The sequence below is a fragment of the Myotis nattereri genome (genome assembly GCF_964212035.1).
Source record: "Myotis nattereri genome assembly, chromosome: 9".
Lineage (NCBI taxonomy): Eukaryota > Metazoa > Chordata > Mammalia > Chiroptera > Vespertilionidae > Myotis > Myotis nattereri.
Window position 1 is genome coordinate 38,488,944 of NC_138084.1, and position 16,708 is coordinate 38,505,651.

The following is a 16,708-nucleotide window of genomic DNA, read 5'->3' on the forward strand; positions in this document are numbered from 1 at the left end:
CTTCCTCACTCTATGCATACTTTCCAATTTTGATTCAAGTTTGCAGAACTATAGCTTTAGAAGAAGACTGCATCCTGGCTTTCATCCTCCAATTCAGCTTAGGTAATCACGTGCTGCCTCAGCTCCCCAGGTTCCTCCCTCCAGCCCTGGAATAACTGCATTCCAGGTCAATCCCTCAGTGGGCTCACTCCTCACCTGACCCATTTCCAGATGTAACTAGTGTCTTAATGCTGACCAACTGGTCTCCACAGGGAGGTAGACAAGTAACCAAAGCCACATACTCATCAGCTTCGGTTACTCATCTGCTGCCCTTGGAGACTAGCAGGTGTGCGAGCTTGATCCAGAAAGAGCAGGAGGAGGAGAGTAAGGAAGCCTGCATTTACTCCAGGGACAAGAAGCATTTCTAGGGTAAGAAGGTCTGAGGAGTAGGGGCAGCAGTAAAGGAATGAATGAGGTGACAAGATTCTAGTCTTTTGTAAGGAACAAGGAGTGGGGGATCCAGCTGGGAATAGACCCCCTATTCAGTAAGTGGTCCATGTAATCCTGGGGAGGAAGCTTCCATGTTTGTTGTTTTCTGGCCTAGATTCCCTTTCTCAGGTGAGGAGCGGGAGTGCACGGGCAGGCTGACTGTGGTGCTTTAGTCATTTGGCTAGGTTCTGCCCTTCTCCTGGGCAGGACCACCCTGTGGGGGTTGACTGAAGCTGGATTGGAAGCAAGGAAAGACTGGAAGGTGGACAGATGAAGTAACATCCCCAGGCGGTGGTGGCATTGCTTGGACTCTGTGATGATGTTCCCCAGTGGTTCCCCAAACAGGCTCTGGGCCTACTCACCAAGCTCTCCTCGAACCACTCCTTTATGTAGGCGGCTGTGGGGCCCGGGATCTGGCTCAGGAGCGCTGCTCTCTCCTGAGGACGCTCCAGCGTCTGCAGGGCCAGCCTCAGGTCCTCCACGAGATGGAGCACTGGCAAGGGGCTCAAGTAGGAGGCCGGGGAGGCCAGTCCAGGCTCACAGGTACCGTCACCAGTATCTGCACCCGTTTTCGTGCCTAAAACAAGAGAGGCGGGAACCCTGGTAAGTGAAGGGACAGAACGGAACTGACAGTAAAAGAACAGAACGGAACTGATAGCTGTGTCCCTAACTCCTCCTGCCCGGAAAGCCACAGAATGGATCAGTTACTCAGCCTGCCCTTATCTCAGCCAATGGGAAAGCAAGGGAAACTAGCCCCCCCCCCCCCCCCCCCCCCCCGGCCCTCACTCAACCAACCGGAATCGACCAAGTGCCTCCACCCCTCTCCCCAAGCCCTATAAATTCTTTGTTCTCTTGGGACTTGGGGCTCTTTCTCGCATCCAGTCATGGAGGCGGAGGGGGACCAAGCCCGGGCTTGAATAAATGACTCTATGCTTTTGCATCGGACTTGGCTCCCTGGTGGTCTGTCTTGGGGGATCTTGAAATCTGGGCATAACAGTAAGAAGGGTGGATGCCTTGGGCAGGGAACTTGTAAAGAGGGAAGGGAGTGAAAGGAGAGGGGGAAGGGCAGAAAAGAGCCCAGAAGACCACTTCTGCCTCAGCAGAGTCACTCAAAAGTAAACTCAGCAGAACCCATCCTCAACCCTGGGCTGGGCTGGGCTGGGCGTGACAGGAAGAGGCCTGTCAGAGGCTATGGCTGTGCCCCTGGGGGCTAACGTATGGCCTCTCACACCATTAGTCAATGTGAACACACAGCCAGCCCTCACCACTGACCCAAAACATGCTTGCCAAAACGATGAGATGCCATTCGTCAACTTTCAGGTTAATACTCTTGTTTTTCTTTAAATTAACGTGGTAGTCTGCACATATGACCACCAAGAGTTCCTCCTACCATGGCATGTGCATTCTGGTCCCTTATCCCAGGGTGGTGCCTGACTGGCCGGTGACCTGCTGTCATCAACAGATGCAGCGGGAGGAACGCCACATTGGGGCTGGTGAGGGATTAGTGAATTGAGCTTCTTCCTGGATGTCCCCAATTGGAAAAACTCTCTATCTGCTGGCGCCCTTGCACTTTTAACCTGTATTACTTTATTCTGTGTATCCACATCTCATCTCCTCCTCGTGGTCCTGAAGTCTCTGAGGGCAGAGTCCCTGTCAATTTGACTGAGTTCCTAGCACAGTGCTCCTGCCCAGTGGATGTGGAAGGGGAATCGGACTACATGTCTGCACATGTGCTTGGATGAATAGCTAAGGGGACGCGTGCTTAGACTTCCTTAGAGATCTGGGCTATTGACTCAGCTCTTTCTAATTCGATGTGTCCTGAATAGGACTGTTTTTGCCTTTCTAAACCCCATCATTTAACTTTTTTTTTTTAAGTCTTTTTTGCTTAAATACATTGGTGTATTTTTCAAACCAAACCTGGAGCGACACAGTCTACTAAAGGATTTCTGTGCTGCTTTAAGAAACACTTTAGGAAATAGGGTTTAGTCAGTGGTTCTCATCCTTGGCTGCACATTAGAATCACCTGGGAATCTTTTCAAAATCCTGATTTCTGGGCCTCAACCTCCGGAAATTCTGTTTCTTTGTTACTAATGTTGTGGCCCCACCCCATAACAAAGAAACAGAATTTCCAGAGGATGAGGCTCAGAAGTCAGGATTTTAAAAAGATTCCCAGGTGATTCTAATGTGCAGCCAAGGTTGAGAACCACTGGTTTAGATGGTGGAGTTTCTAGGGCATCTGGACTGATTACAAGGCCAACAGGATAACTTATTTGAAATCAGGCCCCGGATGGAAAATGTGGGCTGTAGGGCCACCACATCCACTGCTATACTGCAGGCCTGACGTCTAATTCCAGGGCCCTTTACTCTTCTAAGAGCCAGCTTCCTACTTACCAAGGCAGCCTCTGGAATGAGAAATCCACACAGAAGGAAACAATTACCATTTGATTACCGCTTTGCTTTCTGAAAGTGCAGGATGGAGAGAACCATGGGTCAAAACCCACAAACAAGTCCGTGGCTCTGGGGAGCTAGGGAACTGTCTGCCCCACACACGCGCGTGTGCACTCAGCGTTCTCTGGCTCCTACAGATCCAACTTAGAGATGATGAGGAGGCCCCAACCTAAGTTCAGGCCAGAAAACAGACAGAAGCAGAGCAAGACCCCCAATCTGCATACAATTACTGAGTAACCCCTCTCTGTCTTGGACACACTCCAGTACACACACACACACACACACACACACACACACCTTTATAAATGTAGGATGAGTCAGGCCAAAAGTAGTTGGGAAGACTGAGACTTTCATTAACTTTCGATCACTCTGTGGTCTTGGACAACAGAAAACAAAAGTAAACACACACATACCTGTATACCAGTAATTATAATAATTATAAGTGCATTGAACTCACTCATTTAAACTCAAAAATGTGAATAATGGAATAAAAGAAATCCAGTTCTTTAATTATGACACTGAATGATTGAACTATAAAGTGTTCAAAAGATAGAGCTAATTATTCCACACAATGGAGCAGGTATATTGATTAAACTGTTAAAAACAGCTACACGCACGCGCACACACACACACACACAATCACTGAATAAAATGATAAAAATAAATTTAAAAATCATCTAAATAGTCCTATAAAAATGGAACCATAATTTTTTTAAATTTATTTTTTGGTTAATTCTCACCTGAGGATATTTTTTCCATTGATTTTTAGAGAGAGTGGAAGGGAAGGGGAGAGATAGAGAGACACACAGATTGGTTACCTCAGAAACCCTGACCAGGGCTGAGGATTGAGCCCACAACCGAGGTACAGGCCCTTGACCGGAATCTAACCTGGGACCCTTCAGTCTGTGGGCTGATGCTCTATCCAGTCCGCAGGCCGATGCTCTATCCAAAGCCAAACATGCTAGGGCTAGAGCCATAATTTAAAAATTTTCCCACAGAGGAAATATCAGGCCACATGCTTTTACAAGTGAGTTCTATCAAGCCTTCAGGAAGTGAATAATTCTAACTGTCTTGTTCAGGACAGAAAAGGAGGGAATGCTCCCAGCTCACACCCTCAGGAGCACCTGCCGGTGCAGCTTGTGGATCGGCATGTGAACGGTGCCCTGGGGCTGGGCACCTGAGCGGTCCTCAGCACCGCAAAGGGAAATCACAGACCTTCCCATGATGACCTGGGGTAAACAGACCCTAAACACGCATTTCAAAACCCAAAAAGCAGGTAAAAAGGATAACACACTGTGACCATCCCCCTTGGGAAATGACAGATCCAGCAAACCCAAAAAGAAAATAAAAAATAAAGGAGTGATATAGCTAAACGACAAAGGACGGATAGCGAATTATGTGCAAACAACTAGAGATGGCACGTGATGTTCAGAGGCAGAGCTGCCTCAAACAGATTGTCAAACTGCAGCGGGAAGGCCGGGGAGGGTTGGGGGGCAGGAGGTAGGGGGGGGTAAGAGATCAACTAAAGGACTTGTATGCATGCATATAAGCATAACCAGTGGACATAAGACATTGGGGGATAGGGGAGGCTAGGGGACTGTCTAGGGCGGGGGGATAAAATGGACACATATGTAATACCCTTTGTAATACTTTAAGCAATAAATTTAAAAAAAAAAAAAGAAAAATTTTTGAAAAAAAAAAAAAATAAAAAAAAATAAAATTCAGTATTAAAATGAAAAAAAAAAAAAAAAAGAAAAGAAAGCAGCTTTTCAAAACTGACCACAGACAGCGATGAGGAACTGCTGTGAGGGGGACCTATTACTCTTTCCACATGTCCCTGGGAAGGGAGGGTGGTTTCCACTAAGGCCACGTTTGTGGCGCCTCCCCTGCGTCCCCTCACTCAATTTTCCTCAAAGGAGGAATGGCTCCTCTGATGAGAGAGCTGAAAGAAGGAATTCTCTTCGAAGCCACCTGACCCTGGGTGCGAGCATTCTCCTCAGGGAGGCTTCCTGAGGCTAGTTCTGCCTCAGCAAGGTGGAAGTCTGGAGTCTGGAATTAAGTTCAATTTGGGGGGGGGGGGTGTTTGTGCGGGTAGGATGGGAGGTATTTGAAGTCCTAATGGTGGCTTTAGGTCAAGCTAACCTTCCTAATAAATAAAACTAATGATAAAGCTGATATTTTGGTCTCCCTTTCTCTTTGTCTATTCCTTAATTGGTTTAAAACTAAGGAGGGGAATAAATAGATGTTGTTTATTGATCATTGTGCTAGCCAGAATAATGACCCCCCCCCCAAAGATGTCCATAACCTAATTCCTAGAGCCTATAAATGTATTACCTAACATGCCAAAAGGGGTTTTACAGATGTGATTAAGAGTCATGAGATTGGGAGATTATCCTGGATTATTAGTCACATGAGCTCTTAAATCAGAACATGGAGGCAGAACATTGAGTCAGAAATGAAAGGTGAGGACTTAAAGATGGAGGAAGGAGACCATAGCCAAGGAAGGTGACAGCATTATAGCAGCAACAGGGCAGGCAGTGGCAGACGAGTTGTACAGAGAACACCCTCCAAAGACACACACACTTTTTAAAGCAACCAAACCATCAAAGCTCAGAACCTCAGGGTAAGAGCATGTGAGCAGTGTTCTCCCTGTAGGCCACCGCCAATTCCCTGATGTCCTAATACCTGGGCTTCCATGGGCCACTTGAGGGGGTGAGGGGGACAGGAGACAGCTTAGGGCTTGAGCAAAGGAAGAGACTGGATTGGGGGACGTCTGTATAATGCCAGGACTCAAAAGGGCAATACCCTCAGTAAGTCAATGAGAAAAAAAGAGAATGATGGTGCTGAACAGTGCTTGCCACTGTGGGTCATCGCCACCTCTCACACCAAGCGGAGTCTCTGACATCTGAGCCCGCTAGATAACCCAAACTTCCACGCTGACTCTCTTCAGTTCAAAGTCACAGCAGAACACGCTCCACCTGAACCCTGAACGGGAATCAGGTGACTCCGTTACTGATGACTGCTGTGCGCCGACCTACTTCTGAGAGGGCGTAGACAAGACCAAGTACCTGTGCTGAGCATGGACTTGTCGTGTGACCTTCAACATCACAGTAAAATCATTATGGGCCAAGGTAAATAATCTGTCTTGATCAGAACTTTTTCTACCCTCAATCTTTAAATCTTAAAAAAAAAAAATCCCGACAAACAAAAACCCAACCCCGATACTAACCAGAACTGGCAGAAAGGCCCAGACAGAGCAAGCTCTTTTATTACGGTCATAAAACAGGCTCCTTTTAACTATTCCTCGTTCATGGGTACAGCTTGCAAATAATCGCATGAATAACCTCTTGCCACAGTCAGTGAGGGGAATAAGTGGCCCTCTGTGTCCTCGCCGCAGGGTTCTCTGGTCCCTATTACAGAAGTGGCCTCACGGAGCAGCCACTGAACCCGTAAGCCACAAACTAAGCCCTATGCAACATTAGCATACGGGGCAGTTGCTCTGGGCCATCCAGAGGGATGTAATTAAGCCATGCAGAGTTCAATTTTAATTGTCAACACTGTAATTCAATTATAGTATTATTTGCAGGTGCATCAAAGGGACCCATTGGAGCAAGATCAGATCGAAAGTTAACAGGTACTTGAAGCTACAACAATAGTCTTTTGTACTAGAAACACATCATTTTTACAGAGGCCCTGGAGTCTTTCACAGTCACCTTTCCCCAGTTTTCTGGCAAAAATTCCAGGGTTCCAATCAAGTAGTCACACCTAGGATATACTGATTTAGGCTTTAACCATTCGACTGTACAGAAAGTTTCATTTAATGGTCCTATTTATGCTTACACGGCATTTCATTTTCATACAGCCCCAGAGCCCCCCGAGTGCCTCGAGATGAGGGTTGCCACATGATGGCTCAGGATGGGGGTACTTGGATGTGAGCATCAGGACGTCCTCAGAATATTCCTGGCCGTGTTCATGGGAGCGATGATCTCCTGCATCGTCTTCACTGATTGGAGGAGCAGAACACTTTCATTTGTAGTAAATGCTTAATCACATAAACATATCCTAAATGCTACTCTTTTTGGAAAGAGGTTTGGGAAGTGAACAGTCACCTATCAGGCTATAGAGTAATTTATAAAGGGAAATCCCTTATGTAGAGTTATGATTATGAATGATCATTATTGAAGGCATTATGTCTGTTTTAGGAGGAATCCATGCTGTTTGTGCAGAAATGGTTGCTATTTGGGGTGTGCTATTTGGGAAGTCCATAACATTTTCCTCCATTGAAATAAGTGGTGACTGTGTTTTCATAAAGTGAGAGAATACAGCCCTTGGGTACTCACTTAAGTACTTTAACAGGCAAAAGCAATGGTGTTTTGGTAGTGTAGGCACTACTTGATATCATCTGACTGCAATTAATAAGAGAATTGAAATAAGAAAGGAAGGTTTAAAGCAGTGGTTCTCAACTTTGGCTGCACATTAGAATCACCTGGGAATCTTTTTAAAAATCCTGATTTCTGGCCTCATCCTCTGGAAATTCTGTTTCTTTGTTATGGGGTTGGGCCACAACATTAGTAACAAAGAAACAGAATTTCTGGAGGATGAGGCCCAGAAATCAGGATTTTAAAAAAATTCCCAGGTGATTCTAATGTGCAGCCAAGGTTGAGAACCACTGGTTTAAAGGTTCACACGAAGATGTCATATCTGCGGGATCTGTGGTGTCATGATGTGGGAAGTGAACAGTCACCTATCAGGCTATAGAGTAATTTATAAAGGGAAATTCCTTATGTAGAGTTATGATTATGAATGAAACTGTCTTGTAACTGTGCCACTCTATAAGCAAAGGGACCCGTACTTTAAAGTCTCATGTGTAAGAGAGATGAGAGCAAAGTCACTCTCTAGCTAAGGGACCGGCAGCAAAACAGAAGTGGACCTTGCTCCCAATGAACTCTCTTCTCCTATAGACAGGCCTCCAGAACCCCCGGGGTCCTACTATACACCATCATAGAACTAACCTAGGAATAAAAGGAGCCCAGAAGAGACTCAGATAGGCCTGGACTCAAACCTTAGTTCTGCAATTTACTAGCACTATGACTTTGGGTGGTAAAAACAGTAATGTCAATACTAACATCCACAAAATAAGCAGTAACACGCTAATTGAGCACTTACCAAATGCCGTATTTGCATTAATTTAATCATCCCAATAATGAGCTAGGTATTATCATTACCACTTTTATCTATTAGGAAACAGAGTCTCAGAGAAATTAAGCAATTTGCCCAAAGATTCCCACAGCCAGAGTAAGTGGCTGAGCTGGGATGCTAACCTTGCCAATCCAGCTCCATAGTCTACATCCGCAACCATAAAATTCCCAAGCTCTGTGGTCCAGTTCAGCCCAACCATCTTGAAAATGAGGATGATCTAACAATCTTGAGGCAAAGTGTCCAGCACAAAGGCATTCAATAATTATCATTCTTTTGATCACAAACAGCATAGAACATATGCCCTCCAGACACTCACTAATAACCTCCGTGTTGAATTATGTGTCAAATAGTGCTTATCAAACCCTGCGTGAGCCAATTACTACTCAAGAGATGGTTCACAGGACGTGCCAACCACTGAGTCTTCAAAAAAATTAGTGATTTGTTATTCCAAAAGAATCAGCCCAGAAGGTACGATCAGGGGGAAAAAAAGAATGAAGTTCAGGGTGCAGCCAGAGAGAGGATACGTGCAGAAACCACTAACTGCCTTCTAGCCAATGAAAAGGAGAGCCTGGTCTCAGAAATAAGTAACACATACATGTAACACAAGTGTATGAAAGAAATGTTTATGTGCTGCAGACCAATTGAGGCACCAGAGATGGCAGCACAGCCTCGGTCCTCATAGAACTTACATTCCAGTGCAGGAGGCACATGACACACAAAGAGACAAAAACGAATGTCAAAGGTCAGGGGGTGATACGTGCTATAAAGAAATAGCAACAGGACATGAGGACAGAGAGTGATGTGGGGGAGCACAAGGAGGGGTCTCCAGGTTCCACACAAGCCACATCCAGGTCACTCCTTCCACACCCATCCCAGACCCTCACCTGCAGATCCTGGACCAAGATGAGGCCCTGAGGATCCAGCCACAGAATCCCCTGAGACAGAGGGACTGTGCCGAGGCTTTGTCATTCTAGGAATGCCTGTGCGGAGCAGTTAGGAGGCAGGGCCTGACCCACACAGGCTGCTTGTTCAGGAGGTGGCTCATTCATCCCTCATAGCCATCCAAGGCTCTGTGCTCTGCCAGGGTCTCCTCCCTGGTCCTGGGCTGAGGGCTCAGCAGTGCCTACATACAGCCTGAGCCCATCTGAGGGTCTGACCCTGAGGCTCTGAGCTCAAAGCACATGAGCCCCTGGGAGCTTCCAGATGAGACTCTGAAAAGTTTGTTAGGAAATCCACACCCTTGACTGTTTCCTCTCAGTAGGGTTTCGGGGGCCCTAATCTAGAACAGGACTTCCCAATCTGCGGAGCCTCCGGAAAGTGGGACATTGTCACACTCAAGGGCCCCTGCGCTCCCTGAGAAGTTAAGTGCCGGACAGGTAACAGCTAGAACATGTTACAGTGCCACCAATAACAGGAAGAAGCTTCAACACACAGACAGCCCTCATTCCCACAGGCAAACACCTAGAACCCTCAGTAAGTCAGATGTGTCTCTGCAGCATGGCAGGAAAAGCACACACCTGAGAGGGGACAGTTCAGGTACCTGTGCACGTGCTGGGCTCCAGCCACACCAAGCCCAAACCTTCCTCCTCCAGCCATAGCTCACACCAGGAGCAAAGCCCCAGAGCAGCACCCAGTCAGCAGACAAGGCCCCTGACCTGCATCAGGTAAGGACAGAGAGGAGACCTGGGCCCGCTGGGAAAGGTTTTCAACACGTTTGTTCCAACCAACATGGGCTGGGTTGCCACAATCAAGGAGTTAATCGTCCGAACAGCCCACTGGCAGCCTTTTCAAAACCAGTTTTGCTACATCTTTCCTAGAGTTGCAATGGATAAAAAAACAATACAGCAAAAGAACATTCTCTGGGGGATGAGGTGAAACAGTACGAAGCCGCCTCCTGACTCCCAAACACACTGGAGGCCGGCTGGGAGGTGAGCAATGCCTGCGTTAAGTGGCAAAGTCGGCTAGACTCCGAGTTTCAGCTCGGCTGTGAGAAGCCATGGGAGGTGCCCTGAAGGATTTACAATAAAATCAATCTCACTGCACCCAAGCTGCCTCGCAGCCAGGATCCAAACTGTGGCAGTTATATGCACGCTAACATACGTTACATCCGCCCTGTCTCAACAGAGACCTAACTCACACACCAAATATCAGAGTTCTAGAAGTCTGTACTCTTCAAAAAGAGATGGCATGCATAATAAAAAAAATTTAAATTAAATTTAAAAAAATCCAACCAGGGACTTCTCTCTGCACCGAAAAGAAAGTAAAATGAGAGAACCAAGATGGCGGCATAGGTAAACACCGGAGAATGCTGCCTCGCACAACCACTTCAAAAATACAACTAAAAGACGGAACGGACATCACCCAGAACCACAGGAAAGCTGGCTGAGGGGAAATTCTTCAACTAGAAGGAAAGAGAACAGCATACTGAGACTCAGAGGAGGCGCAGTGTGGAAAATACAAAGGTGCGGAGGTGCGCGCAGAGCGGGCTGGTGGCTGAGGGCGCGGTTGTCGTTTTCAATCAGGAGGGAGGCTCAGGCCCTGAGCTCCAGTTCCAGGTGAGTCTCTAGGGACCCAGACTCAAACGGGAGAAGCGGGACTGTCTGGCATCAGTCGGAATGCGAGGGCAGCTTTCTCTCTGAGGTTTGCAGCGGTTGCTGGGACTCTGAGAGGCAGAGCCTCTGGGGACGGGACTGAGAGCAGCCATAACTGCTCGCTCTGGCCCGCCCTGTTTGATCCTGTGCGACCCGCCCTGCCCAAGCCCTGCACAGAGCCATTTGCCGGATAGCCTCAGGCAAAGGCTAGATTAGCACCTCCCCAGAGGACAGAAGTTTTCCCACTGCAGACACAGCTGACTCTCACAGCCAGTTGGCCTGGAGGCCAAATCCCCCCAGTATTAACTACAACAATCAAGGCTTAACTACAACAAGACTGCGCACAAAGACCACTAGGGGGTGCACCAAGAAAGCATAAAAAAAATGCGGAGAAAAAGAAACAGGACAAAATTGTCAATGGAAGATATAGAGTTCAGAACCACACTTTTAAGGTCTCTCAAGAACTGTCTAGAAGCCGCCGATAAACTTAATGAGATCTACAAGAAATCTAATGAGACCCTCGATGTTATGATAAAGAACCAACTAGAAATTAAGCATACACTGACTGAAATAAAGAATACTATACAGACTCCCAACAGCAGACCAGAGGAGCGCAAGAATCAAGGCAAAGATTTGAAATGCGAAGAAGCAAAAAACACCCAACCGGAAAAGCAAAATGAAAAAAGAATCCGAAAATATGAAGATAGTGTAAGGAGCCTCTGGGACAGCTTCAAGCGTACCAACATCAGAATTATAGGGGTTCCAGAAGATGAGAGAGACCAAGATATTGAAAACCTATTTGAAGAAATAATGACAGAAAATTTCCCCTACCTGGTGAAAGAAATAGACCTACAAGTCCAGGAAGCACAGAGAACCCCAAACAAAAGGAATCCAAAGAGGACCACACCAAGACACATCATAATTAAAATGCCAAGAGCAAAAGACAAAGAGAGAATCTTAAAAGCAGCAAGAGAAAGAAACTCAGTTACCTACAAGGGAGTACCCATACGACTGTCAGCTGGTTTCTCAACAGAAACTTTGCAGGCCAGAAGGGAATGGCAAGAAATATTCAAAGTGATGAATGCCAAGAACCTACAACCAAGATTACTTTATCCAGCAAAGCTATCATTCAGAATTGAAGGTCAGACAAAGAGCTTCACAGATAAGGAAAAGCTAAAGGAGTTCATCACCACCAAACCAGTATTATATGAAATGCTGAAAGGTATCCTTTAAGAAGAGGAAGAAGAAGAAAAAGGTAAAGATACAAATTATGAACAACAAATATGCATCTATTGACAAGTGAATCTAAGAATCAAGTGAATAAATAATCTGATGAACAGAATGAACTGTTGATTATAATAGAATCAGGGACATAGAAAGGGAATGGACTGACTATTCTTTTGGGGGGGGGGGAAGGGGTGTGGGAGATGCGAGAAAAGACTGGACAAAAATCGTGCACTTATGGATGAGGACAGTGGGTGGGGAGTGAGGGCGGACGTGGGGTGGGAACTGGAAGGAGGGGAGTTATGGGGGAAAAAAGAGGAACAAATGTAATAATCTGAACAATAAAGATTTAATAAAAAAAAAAAAAAGAAAAAAAACCCAGAAAGTAAAATGAGAGAAAATGGTTTCTCAGGTGTGGGGCATGAGCCGCCAGTCATCAGCCTTCCCACCGTACTTGCCGTACCTGCAATGATCCCGTCCATCTGCTCCAGGGCAGCTGCCAGCGCGTGGCTGGCCTCAGAAGCCATGACTCCTTCTCCCTGCTCAGCCTCCTCCTCCTCCTCCTACTGAAAATTCAAATACAGAACAAAGGAAAAATTACAGAGAGTCTACAATATGCATACAAGATCCAAAGCCCTTTACTCCCTCATCGTACTAGTACAGTGCGCTCTCATGAGCATCCTGGTAGTTGGCCTGTGGGTTCTGCCACCTCTATGGTCTCTCCCTGCTGGTATAAGCGCTCTTTTTCCATGAATCCTTACCACATGATCTCATTTGCTTCTGCAATGAAAAGCTACTAGGAGTCACCTGTAGCAGGAGGCAGTGATGGCCGCTGCTCACCATCAGTACAGTCCCAGGCTCCAAGAGCTCCTGCCTCACTGGGGAAGGCTCCCCAGAGAGCGAGGACTCTGTCAGGATGAGCCCTGCAGCAGTGGGTCACAGCAGGCATTTAGCTGTCTTGTAGCTGCATTTGTCCCACACCTGCAACACTTCCCTTGGGCAGGTGTGATCCAGACTGGGAGGCCTCAACTGCCACTTTCACTTTTCGATTGGCCCCATGTCCGCACCTAGGAAGGCTGTGGGCACACCATCACAGGGAGAGTACTGTCCCAGGAACCAGGAGCATGTCTCCTACACTTTTAGCTCTACGCTACCCGGCACCATTTCAGGGGCAGAATCCAGGCCCTGGCCAGGTGCTCAGTTGGTTAAAGCATCATCCCAATCCCAGGTTAGGGCACATACAAGAATCAATCAATAAATGCATAAATACTTGGAACAACAATTTGAGTTTCTCTCAACTCAATTAAAAAAAAAAAAAGGTACAGAATCCCATCTTCTCAGGGCTGGAGAACTCCTCCAAGGATACACTGTCTAGCCCAGCCGTGGGCAAACTACGGCCCGCGGGCCGGATCCGGCCCGTTTGAAATGAATAAAACTAAAAAAAAAAAAAAGACCGTACCCTTTTATGTAATGATGTTTACTTTGAATTTATATTAGTTCACACATCCCCCACTCCTTGACTGGCAGCATTGCTATTCTAAGAAGAGACTTAGGTAGGAGTTGTTGTTTATTTGCTCATTCAGCAAATCCTATGTGTGTGCCCAATGGGCACAAGTGCTGTGGAGAACAGAGACACAGCTCCCATACCCAAGGATGGTACAGGTCAGGAAACAGAAGGTCCGGGAGGGCGGGTGGGGGGCGGGGGGGTCTCTGCTGTGAGTGACATCGGGCCTTTGGAGTAAAGAGAGGGCAGTGAGCAGACACAGAAAAGTGCCTTTGGAGATGGTGTGGATAAGAATGTTAGAACCACAAAGAACCAGACTGGGCTATACCAGTCATTAGCAGTGAAATAGCCAGACTTGGAACCCAGCTCTGTCATTTACTGTGTTACCTCTGAGCCCTAATATCCTTATCTGTAAAATAAGGATAACAACAGCACCTGACTCATAGGGTTGATGTCACAATTAAGTGAGGAATTAATATTTCATAGAAAACGCTTAGTACAATCCCTTGCCCATAGTAAGGGCTCCATATATATGAGATTTGTTTTTTGTTTTTTTTTTAATGAGGAGATAACCTGAGGATGTATTTGTACTGCATTACTCTGGGGATGAGAGACTTTAAAGTAAACTCAAGGAGGGAGAAGCCAGATAACCTAAGAGTCGGTTCCTTTGGAGGAGGAAGGCATGGCAAAGGAAGATAAGCAACCACGTGTGTGGAGGGCGAGGCAGTGGGTCAGGTGCAGAGCCAGGAAGGCTCAGAGACAGGCCCTGAGCCCTGCAGTCCTGGAGGCACCCGGCTCAGGAGAATGAAAATGTCAGAACCTCACTGGCGCCTCAGCGCCCGGACAGGCGGCAGCCAAAGCTACAGGGAGCAGGGCTGGTCCACAGTAAGTACAGCAGCCCAGATGGCTGCAGAGCAAATACAGTGTGCAAATCTCGGGGGCCTGAATGGAAGCAAGCTTGGATGGGGATGAAATAAGCGGCAGCAGGGAAAGGGACACAACAGAAGCAGGCAATATTCGGCACATTCACACCTGTTCAGCCACCTGGGATAGTAAAAGTTTTAAACCCTTCCCTTGGAGGACTTCCCACTGCTCCCAGGGAAAAATCCAAATTCTGTCCTGTGATCTACCAAAGGGGCGTGGCCGGATTGCTCCTCACGCTTCAGTCTCCTGTCCAAGTTTACACCTGCCTGCGCTCAGCAATCTGAACGGCTGATTTATTCTCATCCTTCAGGTCTCAGCTACAAAGTCCCTTGAGAGGTCTTCCTTGCGCACCTCCATCTAAAGCAGCTCCTTGAAAGCACAGCAGTTACAAAGCATCTCGTCCATACATTTGTTTCCTTGCTCACTGGCCTTGCTAACCTGCTCCATGGAGGCAGGGGGACCTTCTCTGCCTTGCTCACCCCTATGTGTCCAGTGCCCGGAGAGTGCCTGATACAAGGACGTTCATGAGTAAATACTTGTGAATAAATGGGTGGATCCATGCAGCCAGCCTGCCCTGAACCCACAGTGAGAGGCACTAAAGGACACTAATAAATCAGGCCTAGTCTTTGTCCCGAGGGGCCACATGATCTAGAGCAGAAGACGAAACTATGAACAGATAATTATGACACCGGGGGAGGCACGCTGGAAGAGGCAGGTATGCAGTTTCCCCGGGTCTTGAAGGGAGTAGGAGCTTTCTCAGAAGATAAGGGGAAGAATGCGGTTCCAGGCGGGGATGTGGTAAGCAAAAGGTAGAGGAGCATGTAAAGGCAGGATGTAGTTGGCAAACGTCAAAATGATTGACAAGATTATACAGGCGCATCCAGTTGCTTAAGATGAGTCAAACCTTCCACGGATTCCCATAGCCTGACAAGGGCAATTAACGAGAGGAGCTTGGCAATCACACTCACTACTTCAAGGGCCTGGATACCAGTGAGCAACAAATCAAGTGACCTCAGATATAAATCCGACAGAGATTTCAGAAAGAAAGGTCTCATCATTCAGTAGACTGGCCCCACATGAGGCCTCATTACCAGAGTGAGTTAGGGAGCAGTTGGAAGCCACCAAGCCCAGAGGGCCCAGGCTATAGCCCCCAGCAACAAAAGGGCCATAAAAAATGACCCTTGGAAACAGAAAATAAATAAACAAAAAAGACCCTAGGGCCTCTGCCCAGGGATGACTTTGCACCTGGCAAACAGCAAGCTGGGTGGACCCGTGGGAGCTGGCATGAAGCGAAACATGAGTCAAGGGTGTATCATATTTACAATCCGGGAGCCCAGGACTGGCAGATTGGGAGCACTCGGGAGTGGGAACCGGTTGAGGGCAGCCAACGAGCTCAGTGTGAGGCAGGGAGAGACAGCTGGGCAAGACCGGGCCCTCCCAGCCTCTGTCACAGGGTGGCTATGGGGTGCCAGTGGGGTACAGAAGAGACCCTGACGGGAAAACCATGCAATGGGAGTGACGCCTCCAGCCCCCATCTATGAACATGGGCACTCTTATTGGAACAGGGAAGCCACGAGGCCATGAACCATTCTTATCTGGCAACCATAGCCATTTTCATCCCTCACCACTGCCAGGTTTGAGCTCCCATCAGTAACACGCAGTAGGACAATCCCTGCCCTCCAGAACATGGGGTCTCAGAGGCAAACGTGTCATCTGGCAGCACCCAGTGCATCTGGTGTCTGCTGTGTCTGTTCATCCCCTCAGAGACACATCACCTCTGCTGGGAGCCCGGGTTCCCCAAGGACCTGGGGCCTGCGTGCAGGAAGCTCCATGCCAGAGGGCCTCCTGGAGAGGAGCGCAGCGAAGGGGCCGGAGAGCGCAACTGAGGAGCAATAACCCGAAGGGGCTGGGAAAGAGCACACTCCGAAGTTACAGAGGGATCAGGGCAACCCCAAGGCAGGTGGTGGCCAGCGGAACTGCAGTCATGTTTTCTGCCGGTGGGAGGGGAGCTAGGGCAGCCGCCCAGGGGCTGACATGGAGTAAAAGACAGAGGGGTGGGCACTGCCTGGGGGACTCCAAAGCAAGGCGCCCCACCAGCCCAGGAAGGAGAGGAGCAGGCAGAGGAGGACACTGCTCTCAAATACTCATACAGTGATGGTTGTCATATTGGCTGAAAGCGTTTTCCTTCTCTCTGACACCTGGGCGATTAACCAAGCCCTGCATTGGACCTTGATGAGCAGACAGGCCTCTGATACCAAGAGAAATGCTGTCTAAGAAAAGGTGCAGCCCATTCATCATTCCTTCCCTTCACCCACAGGCCTCTCTCCATGCTGTCATCTTCCTATGCAGT

At 47.8% G+C, this 16,708-nt stretch overlaps 1 protein-coding gene across 2 annotated transcripts in view; it reads right to left on the reverse strand.

Annotated features, from left to right (window-relative positions):
• Positions 1-12,457, reverse strand: part of PPFIBP2 (PPFIA binding protein 2) — a gene marked incomplete at its 5' end in the record, with an annotated part of 95,789 nt that extends 83,332 nt beyond the window's left edge. For both annotated transcript variants that reach the window (XM_081099126.1, XM_081099125.1), the window contains 2 exons: positions 831-1,045; positions 12,394-12,457. In XM_081099126.1, coding sequence (XP_080955252.1) covers positions 831-1,045; positions 12,394-12,457 — 279 coding nt within the window. The remainder of the gene's footprint in view (positions 1-830; positions 1,046-12,393) is intronic.
• Positions 12,458-16,708: the final 4,251 nt, after the last annotated feature.